The sequence below is a fragment of the Cucumis melo genome, chromosome 5, assembly GCF_025177605.1.
Source record: "Cucumis melo cultivar AY chromosome 5, USDA_Cmelo_AY_1.0, whole genome shotgun sequence".
NCBI lineage: Eukaryota > Viridiplantae > Streptophyta > Magnoliopsida > Cucurbitales > Cucurbitaceae > Cucumis > Cucumis melo.
The window spans coordinates 26876366-26893496 of record NC_066861.1 but is presented as its reverse complement, the minus strand read 5'-3'; the positions used below and the strand labels follow the sequence as shown (position 1 = coordinate 26893496).

The window sequence follows — 17131 nt, the reverse complement described above, 5'->3', positions numbered from 1 at the left end:
ATATTGTTATATACTAGCCCGGCTTTGTAATTGCTCTTTCCTCTTATTAATAAATCAGTGTCTTAGAATAGCTTTAGGAACCCATCTTGGGTTTCCCCCTAAAGCTCTCTTCAGACCATTTGTCTCCTTTTCTAAAAAATGTAAAACTAAAATTCTGAATACAATAAAATTGTTCTTAGAATTTTCTCTATTTGAATCGCATAATCTAAAAATAATTTTTTAAAACAGAATTCAGATCGTCTACCGAACGCGCATCTGTTACGAATCTGAAAACATAAAAAAGAATCGACAGACTGTTACATTTTGCATCGATCAAGAGCTTCCACAACCCCCATGACTGCTACCATAAGGATGTATCAACTCTTTTATTTAGAAAATGATACTTATTTACTACAAAATCATGACTCCCAACATCAAATCTAATCCAACGACGCTGTGCTTTAACCCATGCACGTAGATTTCTAAATTCTCTATAATCCAAATTTTCAAAGGTTATGTAATAGCTTTTGGAGGATACTGTATGGGTTGTGATATTGGTTCCATGCTTACGGGGGGACAAGTAGGATAAGTAATGCAGCTTTCTTCCTCGGACCAAGAAACAGCTTGTAGAATTATCTAACGCTTCTCTGTAAGGGTGGCCCTTTATCCAATTAAATTTGTTGCATAAACAGTTGGCCACTGTAGTCTCCCCCATGCCTTCCATTCCACGTATCACTGTATCGCCATTATATGTTAGGTGCAACGGAAATACCATAGGTTGTATGTTGGAATCAACCACTGCTTCTGGATCATAACTTGCTGCATGCAACATTGCTTGGGAATTTGACAAGCAGGAGAGTTCTTGAAAGAAGCGTTTGACAAGAACATCCTCAATATCCCTGGGCCACAAAAAAACAGATATCATATAATACACAATCAAAACCAAAACTCATAGTTTCAAATTCCTTCTCCACTGCTTCCCTTGATGAATATGTAGAAAAACGACTGTTTACTAATCTCTAAAACTAAAGAAAAATCCAATAGGTGAAAATTAATACAATCACTCGTAGAATTCTCTCTTTGACTTAAATTGTGAAAACACTATCTTAAAGCTTTATAGCACTCACACAACTCTAATTTAGTTTATCATGCTAAGAATATTTCTAAATTATGATGGTCTAGAACCAAAGTCATATAGAAGTCCTTTTATATAGCTTAATTAGACAACATTACCTCCTAGCAATTTTCCGATATGAAAGATTAGTGTTCTACAGTTTGCTTCTTTTTTGTAGTCGTTCCTAATTCCTTTGGATACTAGCTATTTTCATAGAACCTATAAAGGCCGAATGAGAAACAACAACAAGAGGGAAACAGCAACAAGAGAAACCCTCCATGTTTCATTTCTATATTATAATTCTTCTTCAAAACTTTGCGTTTATTTTTATATTGATTGAAGTGCAATTGGAGTTCCAAGTTATCTAGGAAACGAAAAGATCTGAGCCTACAAGAGACGGACAACAACTTCATTGCTACGAAATCTTTTGGGTAGACACAAAACAAAGTCATAAAATCTTATGTCCAAAATGGATAATATCAAACTTAAATTATGGAGATAAATTTGTAGAGATTTCAGTCTCCTTAACACATACATCAGATAGATTACTCGATCCAGCAAGAAATCCACCAACCCCTGGCATAGAGAGTTGCGTAGAAAAGATAAAAAATAAAAAAAAAAAACAAAAAAGCGTATATCTCTCTCCCACGTCTCTCCCTTTGGGATCTATCATAGTTTCACCCTATAAAACTAAACAAATAACAAGTAAACAATCAATAAAACTGGGAATGATGCAGGCTCACTTACAGATTTTGCAATTTCTCCACTTGATAAAAATCAGCATAATTTACCACTGGCCACTTGACATCCGTTTGTATCCCATGGAGCTCTTCAGTGACATGAACGCCACAGCGTCTTATACTTACTTTCACCTCATCATCTGCATCAACAACCTCAAACCAGACCAAAACTTTATTCCAATCTTGCACCTCCATTGATCCCCATGCTAGAGAAGTTGTTATCAACCACATATATTCTGATTTTAATGGAAGAAATGGTCTTGAAAAAGAACAATGAAGTCTATTGCATATGAATATATTGCATGAAATTAGGGCCCCCCGTTTAGATGAACTTCCATTCACTTTGAAACTAACACAAGCAGCCAAAGTTCGTGCCATGTCTGGATAGTGACGAAAGCTAGCACTCATCCAATTTGTTGTAGTCTTATAGCTGAACCATTTTGGAACATCAGTCCCCATTAGCAAAAACTCTCTTGAAATCTCACCCAATGTAGGGTCCTACAGAATAAGAACTCATAATGCATAAAATTGTTTACAAGACAAAGAATAGATTGAATGGAAAGAGACCCGAACCTGTTTTTTTGATATTATATCCACAATGTTATCTGGACTTCTAGCCAACGATTCGCAACCACCAGCATCCAAATTTTGTATATTTTGGGGAAGGTTTGGGATTTCTTGCAGAAGCTTGCAATTCCTTAGTTCAAGATTCCCCAAAGATATTAACTTGTGGACACATGAAGGTAAACTAGAGAATTTGTTTTTTGACAAGCGTAGATCAGATAAGAAAGGGGCAAGATCACATAAAATTTCTAAAAATTTTGCATTTGATAAGTTGCAAGATTGAAGATCCAAAAAAGTGAAATGGGAACATAAACTTTCATTTTGAATTGGTAAATGGGGAAATTCTAAGCTCCATGAAGCTCTTTCCATCATTTTTGTAGGAGACCATACTGGTTGAATGGTTGGGTCCCATTTATGGGGAAACATTCCAAATCTAGAACACCCACTAAGAAGAAGTTTCTCAAGATTCCTTAACAAATAAATTGTATTGGGAAGGGAGATGAGGTTTGTGCAACCCGTAAGGTTTAATCTATAGAGCTGAGTAAGATATCCAATTGATGAAGGTAACTCTTTTATGGCAGTAAAATCCAAATCCAATCCCCATAAAGATTTCATGTTTTCAGCAATTGTTGGGAAGCTTTCAAGCTTACAACACTCGGAAAGTCCTAAATATCGAAGAGACTTCAACTTGAGATAGGTCGGAAGCTTTGCAAGGTTAGTGCATCGTCTAAGGTCCATGGTAACAAGCATATCCAAAGATCCAATAGATTCATGAATCCCTCTTAAATTTGTGCATTCTTGGAGATACAAGCTCTTAAGGTTTGATGCTGCAGATAAGTCTGGAATTTTCTCAAGTTTTTTTGCAGTACGAGAGATTCAAATATTGAAGAGACCTTAACTTGTAGTAGCTTGTTGGATGCTCTTTAGGTTTAGAACAACCATCAAGGTTTAGGATAGTAAGCTTATGAAGAGAAAAAACAGACTTATCTATCATTTTTAAATTTGTGCAATTGATAAGATACAATTCTTCAAGATTTGATGCGGCAGAGAAATCAGGAATTTTCTCTAATAAAGTAGAGTAGCTAAAGATCAACATGCTTCAACCTTTCACAATCCTAAAACACATTGGAAAAGAAACCAAAAGGAAAAGGGGTATGTAACCAGCATACCAAACAAAATTTTGATAAAATAGAATATATATATATATATATATATATATATATATATATATGTAACAAATCTATAATAACCATTAATCAATGTTTAGGAAAAATAATAAAACTTCATACATAAACGTAAATCAGTGATAAACTCGATCCATATCAAGATTATGTTGGGTTTTATATCCAAATACTCGTAATTTGTGAATATGAAAATATTCTATTACAAAATTGTTGAAGTATTATTTAATAAATTGTTATTGAATAAGATATTTATGCTTATGATAAGACTCATAATTCAATAAACAAGGTTCCTTGGTTTTTTTTTTTTTTTTTTGAACAAGAAACGGTGGGTCAGTAGGTGCACCCGGGCATCTCCACTAGGTGGACACCCCCTTAGCACCATCATCATACCCGCTTCATTAATAATATAACGTTAACAGTACACGGAAGCAGGAGAGCCCAAAACGAAAGACAAAGGGCTTGAGAACAGCCCCAGAGATAACAAAGTACAGACAGAAAGCAAAGTAAAAAGCTAAGTAAAAGCATTAAGGTTTAGGGCTATGGAAGTAGCTTGATAATTTGTAAACAGTGAAGATCTACTTGTCCACAGTCCTGCAAGAGTTTTTATATCTTCCCATAAATCAGCAACTGTTTTTTCTTTCCCATTGAAGATACGGGCATTCCTCTCCAACCATATGTTCCAGAGGGCAGAGGCATAGGTATTGAAGAGAATGATATTCTTTTTGGTTTTCTGTTTCCAGTTGCACATGGTAATACATAGATCCTTTGGACTGAGACAGTTTACATTGCTGTTTAAGTGGGATGATATTAATTTCCAGATGGACTTTGCAATGGGGCAAAGGATAAAGAGGTGGATTCTGTCCTCGTCATTCCTTTTACACATCACACACCAGCTTGGTCTAGAACAGAGATTTGGCATTCTCTTTGTAAGTTGGTCGGCGGTATTAACACTATCATAGAGCAGAGTCCAGATAAAAAAATTGCATTTCTTTGGGATGCTGGACTTCCAAAGATTTTTGTAAATGTTTTGGTTTTGGAGGTCTAAAATACCTTGATCAGGTTGTTGAAGAGCTTTCTTAACCGAAGCAACAGAGTAAAAGCCATCAGAGTTTAAGACCCAAGTTGGAGAGTCTCTGCCATTTTCGCAAAAACTGGCATTTAGAGAGTTTTTTAACTCAGCCCACAGAGGATGTTCCCAATCCCTTAACTGTCTTCTTGGTTTAAGATCCCAATCCATCAAAGTAGTGTTCCACATATCTTTTATGGAGCTGTCCTAGATTGTAGAGAGAGCAAATAATCTGGGGTAGTGTAATGAAAGAGGACTATTTTGATGCCAGTGGCTATGCCAAAAAGAGAAGTTCCTACCATTTTTAATTTTCCAGGAAACATGTCTTTGAAACCAAGCCAATCCTTTGCAGATGGAAAACCAAGGGGAGCGGCTGCTGCTATGATTGCAAACACATGGGATGTCCCCTTTAGATTGGCTTCTGTATTTTGCATTTATAATTTTCTTCCATAGGGGGGAGTCTTCATGGATGTATCTCCAAAGCCATTTTGTTAGAAGAGCAAAATTAGTATCTTTCAGTCGACTAATGCCCAGCCCCCCTCTCTCTTTTGGAGAAGTAATTTTAGCCCAACTAACCAGGTGCAGTTTGTGTGCCTCGGATGGGTTCTTCCAGAAGAAATTCCTCCAAGATTTCTCAATGCTTTTGCAGGTTGATACAGGGGCTTTGAAAATTGATAATTGATAAGTAGGAAGGTTAGCCAAAGTAGATTTAATCAAGGTAATTTTTCCACCTTTGGATAACATGGAATATTTCCAGCTGGCAAGTTTTTTGCTTATCTTTTCATCAATGTTCTTCCAAAAAGCCTTTGTTGTTTGTTTGCCTCCGAGAGGGACTCCAAGGTAGTTGATTGGAAAAATTTAGTAGTAATTCCCCATTGAGAAGCTATCTGATCGGTTCTTGCAGCATCAATATTTATAGGGGAGATGGTGGACTTATTGAGATTGATATTCAACCCTGATGCTAGCTGGAAGAGATTGATGATATTCTTTAAATTTTGTAGGGAGTGCTCATCATCTTCTACAAAAAGCAGAATATCATCAGCAAAAAGTAAGTGTGTCAGATTTAGGTTGTCATTCATTTTCACCCCTTTGATGTTTTCGCCCACAGAGTTCAGTAGCAAGGTTCCTTGGTTATAGTATAAGTATTTTAATACGTAGATATATAAACATGTATCAAGTTCGAATAATAGTCTAAATGATTTATAATATAGGAATAAGGTCGGATGCTTTATTCTGGAGACACTATGGATGCAACCTACTTTGAATATATAGTACAAGTGGAGTGATCTTGAGATGCTTATGTAGACACATACGTGTGGGGGGCATGCTATGAAATGAGATTATATAAGATTGGACCATGCAATGAGATACATAATCCTAAGCTAATTGTGAATTTCTATACACACTGGATTATTCTTAAATTTGTATCGGTCTGAAAACAGCTCACCAACTAAGTATGGCTTCAGATCACATGAAGTATTTTCCATCATTTTTAATCCACTATACCATGTTGAAATAAAACAATAGACCAAAAGAAGAAGAAAAAAAAGAAGGGGAAAGAAAAATAGGAATGAGTTATTACTATTGTTTAAGTTAATCAATGATTTGCTCATTTTCTTTTTTCAGAAATGAGGTATCATATGATAAAACTATTATTATAAAACTACATATTAGTGAAATTTTTAAAAATGTAAGCTACCCATTAATGCTATAGAAATACAATTTACCTCAAGTCTTTTCCCAAATTTTTTGATGAAGCTATGCTGCAAATCTAGTCCAACAAGATTTTTCATAATCAAGCGTGAAGGCAAAGATGGTTGAGCAAATCCATGCCACTTAATCCACTTCAAGCTATTAGGTAGGTACTCAATCTTTGAAGAAAATATTGCATATCGAACTATAAGCAGTCTCATATTTTTCAAGTTTCTAAAACCTCGTGAATCCACATTTAGCATTGTGGGATTAGGCAAGTCCAATTTTATGGTTTTGATTGTGTCTGTTCCCTGCAAAGTCATATACTTAATTAGTTATTTAACAAACCTTCGGCGAACCTTTGTTGATCACGTGAAGCCTTAGAAATAATTATTAAATTATAGATACTTTAGCTAAGAGTTACTCACTGAATTATGGAAAAATATATCCCAAATGTCCTGCACCAACCACAATCTACTTCGCTTTCCAAGCTCAGAAGATTCATCATTGATTATTTTATGACCCATTTGTCGTATTAAATCATGCATTTGCACTTTGTTATTTTCAATCGTAATAAGTGAAAGATCCATGAGTACTATAATTCCAAAATCTAGATTTACATGGCATGCACTCAACATATTCTTAACGTACTTAACTTTCTCTCCCACAAGTAAACAAGAAATATCAAGAAAGATATCCTTTACTTTGTCTTCAAGTCCATCAAAACTTAACCGAAGAATATCTCTAATATCTTTGTTCAATGAGTTTTCAAATTCATCTAATATACTACTCCATTTTGCTTGATCTCTGGTACAAAGGAATGAACCCAAAACAACGAGAGTCAAAGGATGGCCTTTACAATAACTCGTAGCACGTTTTGAAAGGTCCACACAATTACTTGATGGACAACATTTCTTGAAAGCATGCCAACTAAAAAGCTCAATAGCTTTGTCTTGATTCAATCCTCGAACATTGTGCATTTCATCAAAGCCATGGCTATTAAGTAAATGTTTATTCCTTGTGGTCACAATGATTCTACTGCCTTGGCCAAACCAATCACGCCCACCAACCAATGCTTCTAATTGCTCAAGTTTATCTACATCATCGAGAACTATAAAAACTTTCTTTGAATGAAGTCTATTCCTTATGATGTTAATTCCTCTATCAAGGTTGACAACCTTCAAATCATCCATTAGGATCTCATAGAGTAGGCTTTCTTGTAGTTGAGCAAGGCCATTGAATCGCTTTGAAGCTTCTCTAACATTTGATAGAAAGCAACAACCTTCAAATTGGCTAGCAATTTTGTTGTATAAAGCTTTAGCCAAAGTTGTCTTACCAATACCTCCAATATGCCATATATCCCCACCATGTAAACACCAGTATCAGACTCATGCTCATGTTGTGTCCGATTATGGAATTTGTTGCTTTTTTCCAAAAGATTATTTGAACGAAGCTTCATATATTCTAATTTAGAATCAATTCCAACCGGAAACTTAGCTACATATAAGGACATGCAAGTGCGATTTAATGTAGACAACACTTTTTTAACATCTCCAATAAGATCAGCCTCCTTCCTGTTGTTAAGTGCATAATCATACCAAAATAATAAGACGATGAACACAGTTAATTAAAATTACATTTTGAGAGAGAACGAATTTTCTAAGATTAAAATTTTGTCAATGTGTTCATTAACATACATACATAAATACATAGGTACGTACGTACAGGGCTTAAAAATGAGATTTGGAATAGAAAAAGACAAAATGTCGATAAAAATATATACCTAGTTCCTAGATCCCAACCAGACAAGTTAGCCATAGTAGTTAAAGCTTCCCTCCAAATTTGGGTCTTTGTTTGGAACTTTGGCATATGTTTGACCAATGCTTCTCTGAAACGACCAGTCTGTTTTCGTATATCCAATGGATCCACCTTATAGAAAATTGGCAAAACAATCTGGCCCTTGGATTTCTTACACTCAATTATTTTCACCAATTCATCCAAACACCACGAAGAAGATGCATAATTTTGAGAGAATGTAACAATAGAAATTAAAGCTTCTTGTATAGATTTGAAAAGGGTTTCAGAAATTTGTTCACCCCTTTCGAGCTTGTCGTCTATGAAGACGTTGACACCCTTTTGACGCAAGGCCATATCAAGATGACTGGTGAAATTTGTGCGAGTATCCTCTCCCCTGAAACTCAAAAACACATCATAACTCCATTTGAAAGTCGGTGATTCTGTTGCAACGGTAGAAGAATCCATCAGAAAGAAACACGCAGACTAAAGAAAAGAGAAATCGAAAACACCGATAGCAATATTTGTGAAGAATAATGCAGAGCAAAAATTGAAGAATGGTGTATTAGATAAAGAGAAAAAATCAAAGACTTCAACTCTCAATAATTTGATTCAGTTGGCATCGCAGTAAAGAAGTGGGGCATCGTATTTTGAATTAAATTGGTACAGTACAGCTTCCAATTTCATCCAAAGACTTTTCTCTATCACTCCCATTTTTCCATCAACATCGTAATTAAATTGAAGGGAACATAAAAGTCAAGAAGTTGGGAAGTCTCTTTGTAGTGTTGATATTTGGTCCACATGTATGGTTTTTGTTTTTTAGAAAACTGAAATTAAAAAACTAACACTTCCTTTAATAACCATTTGCTTGTTAGTTTAAGATTTTTTAAAACAAAACTTTAGCCAAATTCTATAAGTAAAAGCAAGTTTTTAATAATAATTTTAGTTTTTAAAATTTGACTTTTGTTTTTTAAAAAATTAACAGTAAGTAAGTAAACTCCAAATTTAAAGGTTGAAGAAATTTTTGTAGACTTTTTTCTTTCTTGGGCAGATATGCAAACATTTCCAATAGTATTCTTTTTTTAGTACAACAATTGAGGGTTGATGATTCAAACATCCCACTTCTAAGATGATGCCAATATATTACTGCTGATTAGCTATGCTCGCTTTGGCTTTTCGATCTTCTTTGCCATCTGATTTCCTGCGGTGAATGCCATGGATATGCCTTTTCTCAATGCGTATCTTGATTTCTTTGCCGCTCCAAATTTTCGGAAGGGATACAATTATGCAATAACATGCTCGACTGTTCTTCCAACAACCTAACTGCTACTTTGTTAGCTTTTTGTCGTTTGGGATTCAGATGAATCAGTTTCTCAATTTCAAAGCAAGAGTTCTCGAGCTTCGAGAAGGAAAAGGTACTTGGGTAATTTTGCGAAATTGACCCATCAAAGCTTGATGAATTTGGATGCATCAGTTCACGTAACCAAGTTCTTCAATCTACAGGTTCATGCTCTTTGTAAAAAACTGCAAGGACTAATATACTGATGGAGCTCGGTAAGATATCCAGTTGATGAAGATAGCTCCTTTACTGGAATAAAACTCAAATCCAGAACCTTAAAGATTTCATGTTTTCATCAATTGTTGGCAAGCTTTTAAGCTTACTACACCAAGAAAGATTTAAATCTACAAGAGACTTTAATAACCTGAGGACGCTTGGAAGCTTTGCAAGGTTGGCGCATCCTCTGAAGACCAAAATATTAATTGTTGGATGAAAAGTTCGATATTGGTAGATGTGCAATACACCATAGATATTATTATTATTTTACTTCTCACCATATTACATTTTAATCTTCATGTTAAAAGAAAAGAAGTTAATGATAAACTGTTATTTTGAAATAAATTCTTGTCAACTTTAGATAAATATCTTTAGGATTCTTTATATATGCTTAGACATGGAATAATAAAATAGTTCTTGATCTCAATTTCATTTTATGGCTCTGTTTGTAGATTGCAACATATAGTACACATAGGGGTATAGATGAATAAATATTTAGCTGTGGTTTAAACAAATGTAAAACTTTCCCCCCTTCTACCATTTGATCTAAAGACACTAGTAAGTAATTTAAACATTTGCAACACAAACTTGGAAAATTAATTTAAGGGTGGATCATCTAAAAATTTAACAATTCAGTTAAGTGATCTGTTGCATGGAGAGTTGTTGGCAATTGCAATGTCTCTCATGCCTTCCATTCCACATATCACACTGTTTCATCGTTATATGTTATGTGCAACGTTTCTTTGCAATGTGACAAGCAGCAGAGTGTCTTGAAATAAGCGTTGGACAAGAACATCCCTTAAGTGCCATTAAACACCATATAATCATATCATATATAAAAATAGGAAAAATTGCACCGTATAGCACAAATTAAAAAATAAATATAATCTATAGCATACGAGGGAACATTATTTGCAAAAAATGGCAAATTTTTACTAGTCATATGGTAAATTTTTTTTTAAAATGTCAATTTTGCCATCCACTTGCCTTGCTCTTATGCTATTAGTGATAACTTCTATAATTGATGTCAATGATAGAAGTCATCATTGATAGTATGTCTATATGTTTATCACTGATAGTATGTCAGTATATATATCATATACTATCAGTGATGACTTTTATCAATGACATTGTATGTAATATGTCAATATGTTTTTTTATAAATTTATCACTGATAACTTAAACTTTGAAATTCTAAATGATATAAATGTTGATAGCATAACCTAAAAATCAATAACTTATTTCAACAAAAGTTGAAGCTACATCAATCTCATTTATACTATCAACAATAGAAATTATCATATGAATAGTATGTTATTAGTGATTCAAATCTATTACCGATAGCATGCTAATTCAATCTCTTTACTAATTTGTTCATTTATGCTGAAAACAAACAACCACAATATCACTTTAGAGTAGCATACATTGATATCATTGATATATAGTAGCATATTTGGGATATTACTCATAGATGTCATCGGTGATAGGAATAATAGAAGAATACCATTGATAGTAGCTATACAAAATATCAATTGATAGCTTAATTAAACCTTACCAATTCAAAGTTGATATGCTTACCAAAAGAGATATCACTTGTAAAAAAAATATCCTTCTAATGATATCTCTTGTAGTTGCTATTAGTGATATTTTTCTAATGCAATATATCATTGATAGATAATCTTAGTGATATCATTTTATGTGGATAGCAATATAGAAAAATTACTTATAATAGCTATTAGGAATATCAATTAATAGCAATATCGATGATAGAAGATATTAGTAATAGCAACTAATATCACATTTCTTAAATTGAAATTAGCTACCACTGATAGAAGTTATCATCAGCTGACTATAACAATTGATACCATATTTCTCAAATTAAAAGTTACTCTACCCATTAGTGGCTATCATTGGTAAAATTTATTGTTGATAGTCGTTATCAATTATATCAACTTACAACATATTTTTTAAATTAAAAGCTATTATAGTGATAACAATATCTATCAATGATGGCAACGTACAACACCTATTAATTGCTATCAATGATAGCTTTCAATTTCAGAAAAATAGGAAAAAATATTCCTAATGATGAGAAAATAACCGATAACAGCTATTAGTGATATTCACTAATTGTAGTCATTAGTGATAACTTTCAACATAAAAAAATCAAGAAGAAAAGTGTGAGATAATCATTAATTTCTCAAATTGAAAGCTATCAGTAATAGCATATATTACCAATAGCAATTACCAGTGATAGTTTTTAAAGTGAGAAATTCAATAAAAAAAAGTCCAAAATGGTAGTTGGATGTGGGTATTTTAGTCTTTTATTATTTTTTGTGATATATATGCAATTATTTTACCCTTGTACTATGTATACTATTATTTTAGATTCTCTTGTCATTTATGCAAGTAATTTTATAATAAAATAAACCAAAATATTTACAAAATGTAGAAATTTTTAAAATTTATCAATAATAGATTTTGATAAATACTAATAGACTTATATCACTACAAGAAAATGGAGCATTCCCGACGCAGAAAAGGACGTCGGCATAAAGAACGTCAGGAATAAAGGTTTTTCCGACGCCGTCAACAACGCGTCGAGAGATGCGTTGGGAAAACACTCTTTTCCGATGCATCACGAACGCGCTGGCAAGTTGAATTGGGCGGAGGGGGGTTTAAGTTAAATTGAAAATTGAAATGGGGGGATTTATAGTTGAATTGAAAATTGAAATTGGAGGGGAGGGGGGAGTTAATAGTTAAATTGAATTGGGAATGTAATATGTGTGTTAAGATTTGTTTTGGCTATCCTACAGTTATGGTAGCCTGTTTGTGTTGAATATTTTTATTGTTGATTTGAGATGGCTATCCTGCAGTTATGGTAGCTTTTTTGTTTTGAATTTGTTTATGTTTAGGATGGCTATCCTGCAGTTATGGTAGGCTTTTTTGTTTTCAATTTGTTGATTTCAAGGGGTGGTAGTAGGATAGCTTGAAGTATTTGTTGTTAATAATTAGGATGTGGATGAACACTTGTCACATGCAAGCGATGAGGAATTATGGTGACAAATTAAACTGTCGCCACGTACCCGAGACGACGCGGAGCGCCCGACATCCTTAAAAAGGTTTATTTTTAAAAAAAAAAAGAGGAGTCGCCACCAATCTTTTTTACGGTGTGATTGGACACCGAAATAAAGTGAATCATTTTAAATAAAATAAAAACTGGTCTACGAAAAAATTTAGAGTTGAGTTCGGGAGTCATTTGTGTACGGGGAAGGTGTTAGCACCCCATAACACCCGTTTTAGAAAACGGTGGCCAAATTTAATGTCTTGAATAAAATTTATTTTTTTAGAAAAAGAACTATGTCTTATTTCATTGCTCACCACTCCAATATTTGGAGCAATGATCCCATAAAATAAGTGGGATACACCCATTAATTAGACTATATTGGGGAAAAATCCTCACCTTAAGAGAATGAGAAATTGTTACAATTTCTCAAATTCTATCATAGGCTAGTCTTCGAATAAAGTTTTTTTTTAAAACATTAATTAAATATATTTTCTCTTGGGATCAAATCTCGGACTCCCTAAGATATTGATCCCTCACCTCAAGAATCTAGAAATAACGGACTCCCAGAAATTTCTAGATTCCATCGTAGGTTATTTTTATCGAAATCGGCGTGGTTATTATAAAAAAATGTAGATTAGGAAACCTTATGAAATATCTATTTAATTTTGAATTTTAAAATAAATAATTTTAAAGCAAAAAAAAAAAATTCTAAATGGTTTAAAGAGAAAAAATTAAAAAAAAAAAAGATTTCAAAATTAAATACAATTATGATTAAAAGTATCTTAAAATTTTCAAGAAATTTTTAATGAAAGTCAAATAGAAATAAAAAATATACCACACAATAAATTAGACAAATAATTTAGGATATCAATGTATGCATATACTAAATATAACAATAATAATAAAAAATAAATTAAAAGAAAAGGAAAAGAAAAGATACATAATAACGATAAAGAAAATAAGAAAAAAAATGAAAAAAAGAACTAAATGAAATAATAAACAAATGAATATGTAAAAAAGAAATTAAATAAATAAGTGAAGAAAAGAGGACATAGGGATGATAATAAGTTAAAAGAGATAAAAAAAATTATGAAAGGAAATAATGATAATGGTATAAGAATAAAAATAGCAAAAAGTTTTAAAAATTCATAAATATAAAAAAAAACTAAATAAATGAAGTTATATATAAAAATAAAAAAACAAACCGAAGGTTAAATATATATATATATATATATATATATATATATATATATATATATATATATATATATATATATATATATATATATATATATATATATATAATAAAATAATATTAATAAAATTACAAGTAAAATTAAATTTAAATAAGTAAATAAATTAATTAAAAAAAGAAAGAAAAAAAAGAAACAGACGGGTGACGGCAAGGTTTGCCGCCACCCTAAAAGAAAAAAAAATTATATCCAATAATAATAATAATAATAATAATAATAATAAAAAAATATAATAATAGAATTTTTTTTGTTTATAACTTTTTCTTTTTCTCTATTGTTTAGAGAGAAGAAAAATTTTAAAAGACCTTTTCTTTTAGCATGATGGTAAAAAGGTAGTAAAAATGAAAAAAAAAAATTCTTATACATTTTTTTTTCTCTCTCTCTACATTTGAAAAGAGAAGAACAAAAATAAGGATTCAATCCCGAAGAAAATTACTTGTTGTATGAGGTGCGAATCATTGGGAATAAACCCTACCTAATACAACCTCCAACTAAGTTTTTTCTTGGATTAGAATTAGGGTAAAAAAAAACGATATGAAAATAAAAACAATAAAGCGAAAAAGCTAATGACCCACCTTTTGCAAAGGAATGCGTTTCTTCAAATTTTCTTTAAATACTTTTTTTCCGTAGAGATTCTCTCTAAAACAAATTTTTTCATCAAGAATTTCTCTAAACAATTTCTTCTCCCCTTTTTCCAAATGACAAAGGATCCTATTTATAGACCCGGGGTGTGCCACAAATTAGGAAAATTTAATAAGTATAAAATCAAATTAGATACTATGTAATTTTATTAATTTTCTTTTTTCTAAAATAGTAAAAATATGATATTGAAAGATTTTGTCCAAAATAAATTTTTTGTTTTTTTCCTAAAGTGATAAAGATAAGTCAAATATGGTATTAAAATTTTTTGTATAAAATAAATTATCTTGTTTTTCCTAATATGATAAATCAAAAGAGATTTTGTATAAATAAATTAATTTGTTTTTTTTTTCCTAAAGTGATAAGTCAAAAAAATGATTTGAATTTTTTTAAAATAATAGATATTCTCATTAATGACTTTATTTTCCATTTTAATAAAAAGATAAGAAAAAAACATAAGATTTCATATTATTACAAAAAGATTTTACCTTTTTCTTTTTTTAACAAAATAAATTAATGAAATATCTTAACCATTGCTACAATTAATAATTTAAAGAATAATAAAAAAAAATGTAGGATAAAATTAGGTGGCTACATAAACCACGTACGCACATATTTATATCTAGTTTATATATTTTGATTCTAGCTATGTGTTTGTATTTGGTTATTGAATGTTTATTTTCTATGTCCATAGTCATTATGTCATATCGACGATCAAATTTTATGGAGACGGACGATATGTTCCTCCAGTTTGAGGATGATTTAGATAACATTGCGGGAGGGTCGTCATCTGTGGGCGACAATACGGGTGAGTCTAAGAATTTTCTTCATTTTAACTTACAAATATTTCATGTAGGGGTTTCTAACTTTACATGTTATTGTCTATTTATTGAGCAGGGTCTTCTTCTCAACAAACGACTCCGACTCCTAGGAGACGTGCGCAGTCTCGACTCTTGGAGTTAGAGCGCCACATTGCAATAAATGGGCGCATTCCGATGACGATCGCCCCTGGAGCGGAGAAGCCTATTTCTTCACACGTCATTCGCTTCAGCCAGGCGATAGACGTGTGCGTGCGAAAGACATTTCCCGTCCGCTGTCTTAAGTGGGCGGACGTTGGGAGAGAATACATTGAGGTCGTCAAGGGCGACCTCCAGGTAATTAAATGCATTACACATTTATATATGATTTCATTTGAAACATATCTAACTTTAACCAATCTAATGTGTTATGTTTGTAATGTGTAGTGATTGTTTGTGCTTGATTTCAATGATCAAGCAATATGAACGGGTTTGTTGAGCATCAGATGCTCACGACCTTTAAAGAGTCTCGGGCCGACTGTCATAGACATTTCAAAAAGTACAGCGACCCGTAGGAGGCTCGTGCCAACCCACCAAATGCATTGGTTGGACGTGATGAGGATTGACACTTCCTCTGCGACCATTATATCAGCCGTGCATTCCAGGTATTTGTCATGATTAATTATGATAACAAGTTTTAATATGCATAAGAAATAAACAATATAATTATTTTAATGCAGGAGCAATCACGGACGAACAAGGCTGCTAGACAGAAGCAGCCTTACAATCATAGTAGCGAGTCCAAGTCGTTTCTATAACGACAGTATGAGCTCGCTGAAAGAAGAGGGCAGCCGGTCGATCGTGTGGAATTGTTCCGAGAAACACACGTTCGAGCTGGGACATTCGTGTCGCAGGCCGCCGAGGATGCGCATGTAAGTTATGCCCTTATTAATTATCCACTTTCATTAAATATTTTTGCGCGTTACCTAACATAGTTTTTAAATTTGTTGCAGAATCAAATGCTGGAACTCCAATCCCAGCCTATCCCAGAGGGTAGTCAGCCACTCTCTGAGGATGAGATATGCGATCAGGTGTTGGGTAGTCAGCCACTCTCTGAGGATGAGATACTCAAAAGGCCTTGGTTGGGGACCCAAGCCGAAGGCCCACAGAACGGCGAGTGCAAGCAGTTCGTCGACATCTTGTTTGCAATCCACAGAAAAAGAGATTGAATTACAAGCTAAACTTCATGAAGCTTCGGAACGGATTGAAGTACAAGATAGAAATCACCAAGCATTAGCTTCACAAGTGGAAAGTATGAAAAAGATGATAGAAGAACTAACTCGTGCACAACAGGGACCACCACATGATCCCTAGCTCTGCGGTACGTATATATCTCTATTATTCTTAAGTTTTTGCAATATATGATTATGTACTAAACTTAGTTATTTTTATACTATTTTTAGAACCGAATGTGTAGAATAACGCGCGTACGCGCCTCGATGGGAGACTTTTTCTTAATGTTTATGTTTTTTCTATTTTGAGAACTATATTTTGTTGTAGTGAACTTATTTGTATTATTTATTTTAATTCTATTTTTTAATTTGTGTTTGTATATTTCTTAATTTATATTTAATTTGTTTTAATTTAATCCAAAACGTCGGGAAATTTTTTTGAGATATCCGAACAT

General features: G+C 32.8%; 1 protein-coding gene and 1 long non-coding RNA gene across 2 annotated transcripts; one reads left to right on the top strand and one right to left on the bottom strand.

Annotated features, from left to right (window-relative positions):
• Positions 1 to 169: 169 nt before the first annotated feature.
• Positions 170 to 8856, bottom strand: LOC103494972 (disease resistance protein RUN1-like). Its single transcript, XM_008456380.3, is given in 10 exon segments — positions 170 to 878; positions 1841 to 2071; positions 2153 to 2331; positions 3109 to 3258; positions 3260 to 3481; positions 3483 to 3512; positions 6375 to 6650; positions 7140 to 7688; positions 7691 to 7913; positions 8123 to 8856. Coding segments are annotated over 10 exon segments (2877 nt in total). The 5' UTR covers positions 8602 to 8856; the 3' UTR covers positions 170 to 340.
• Positions 8857 to 15977: 7121 nt separating this feature from the next.
• Positions 15978 to 16546, top strand: LOC127149417 (uncharacterized). Its single transcript, XR_007820980.1, has 3 exons — positions 15978 to 16109; positions 16185 to 16376; positions 16458 to 16546. It is a non-coding gene; the product is annotated as an uncharacterized LOC127149417 (long non-coding RNA).
• Positions 16547 to 17131: the final 585 nt, after the last annotated feature.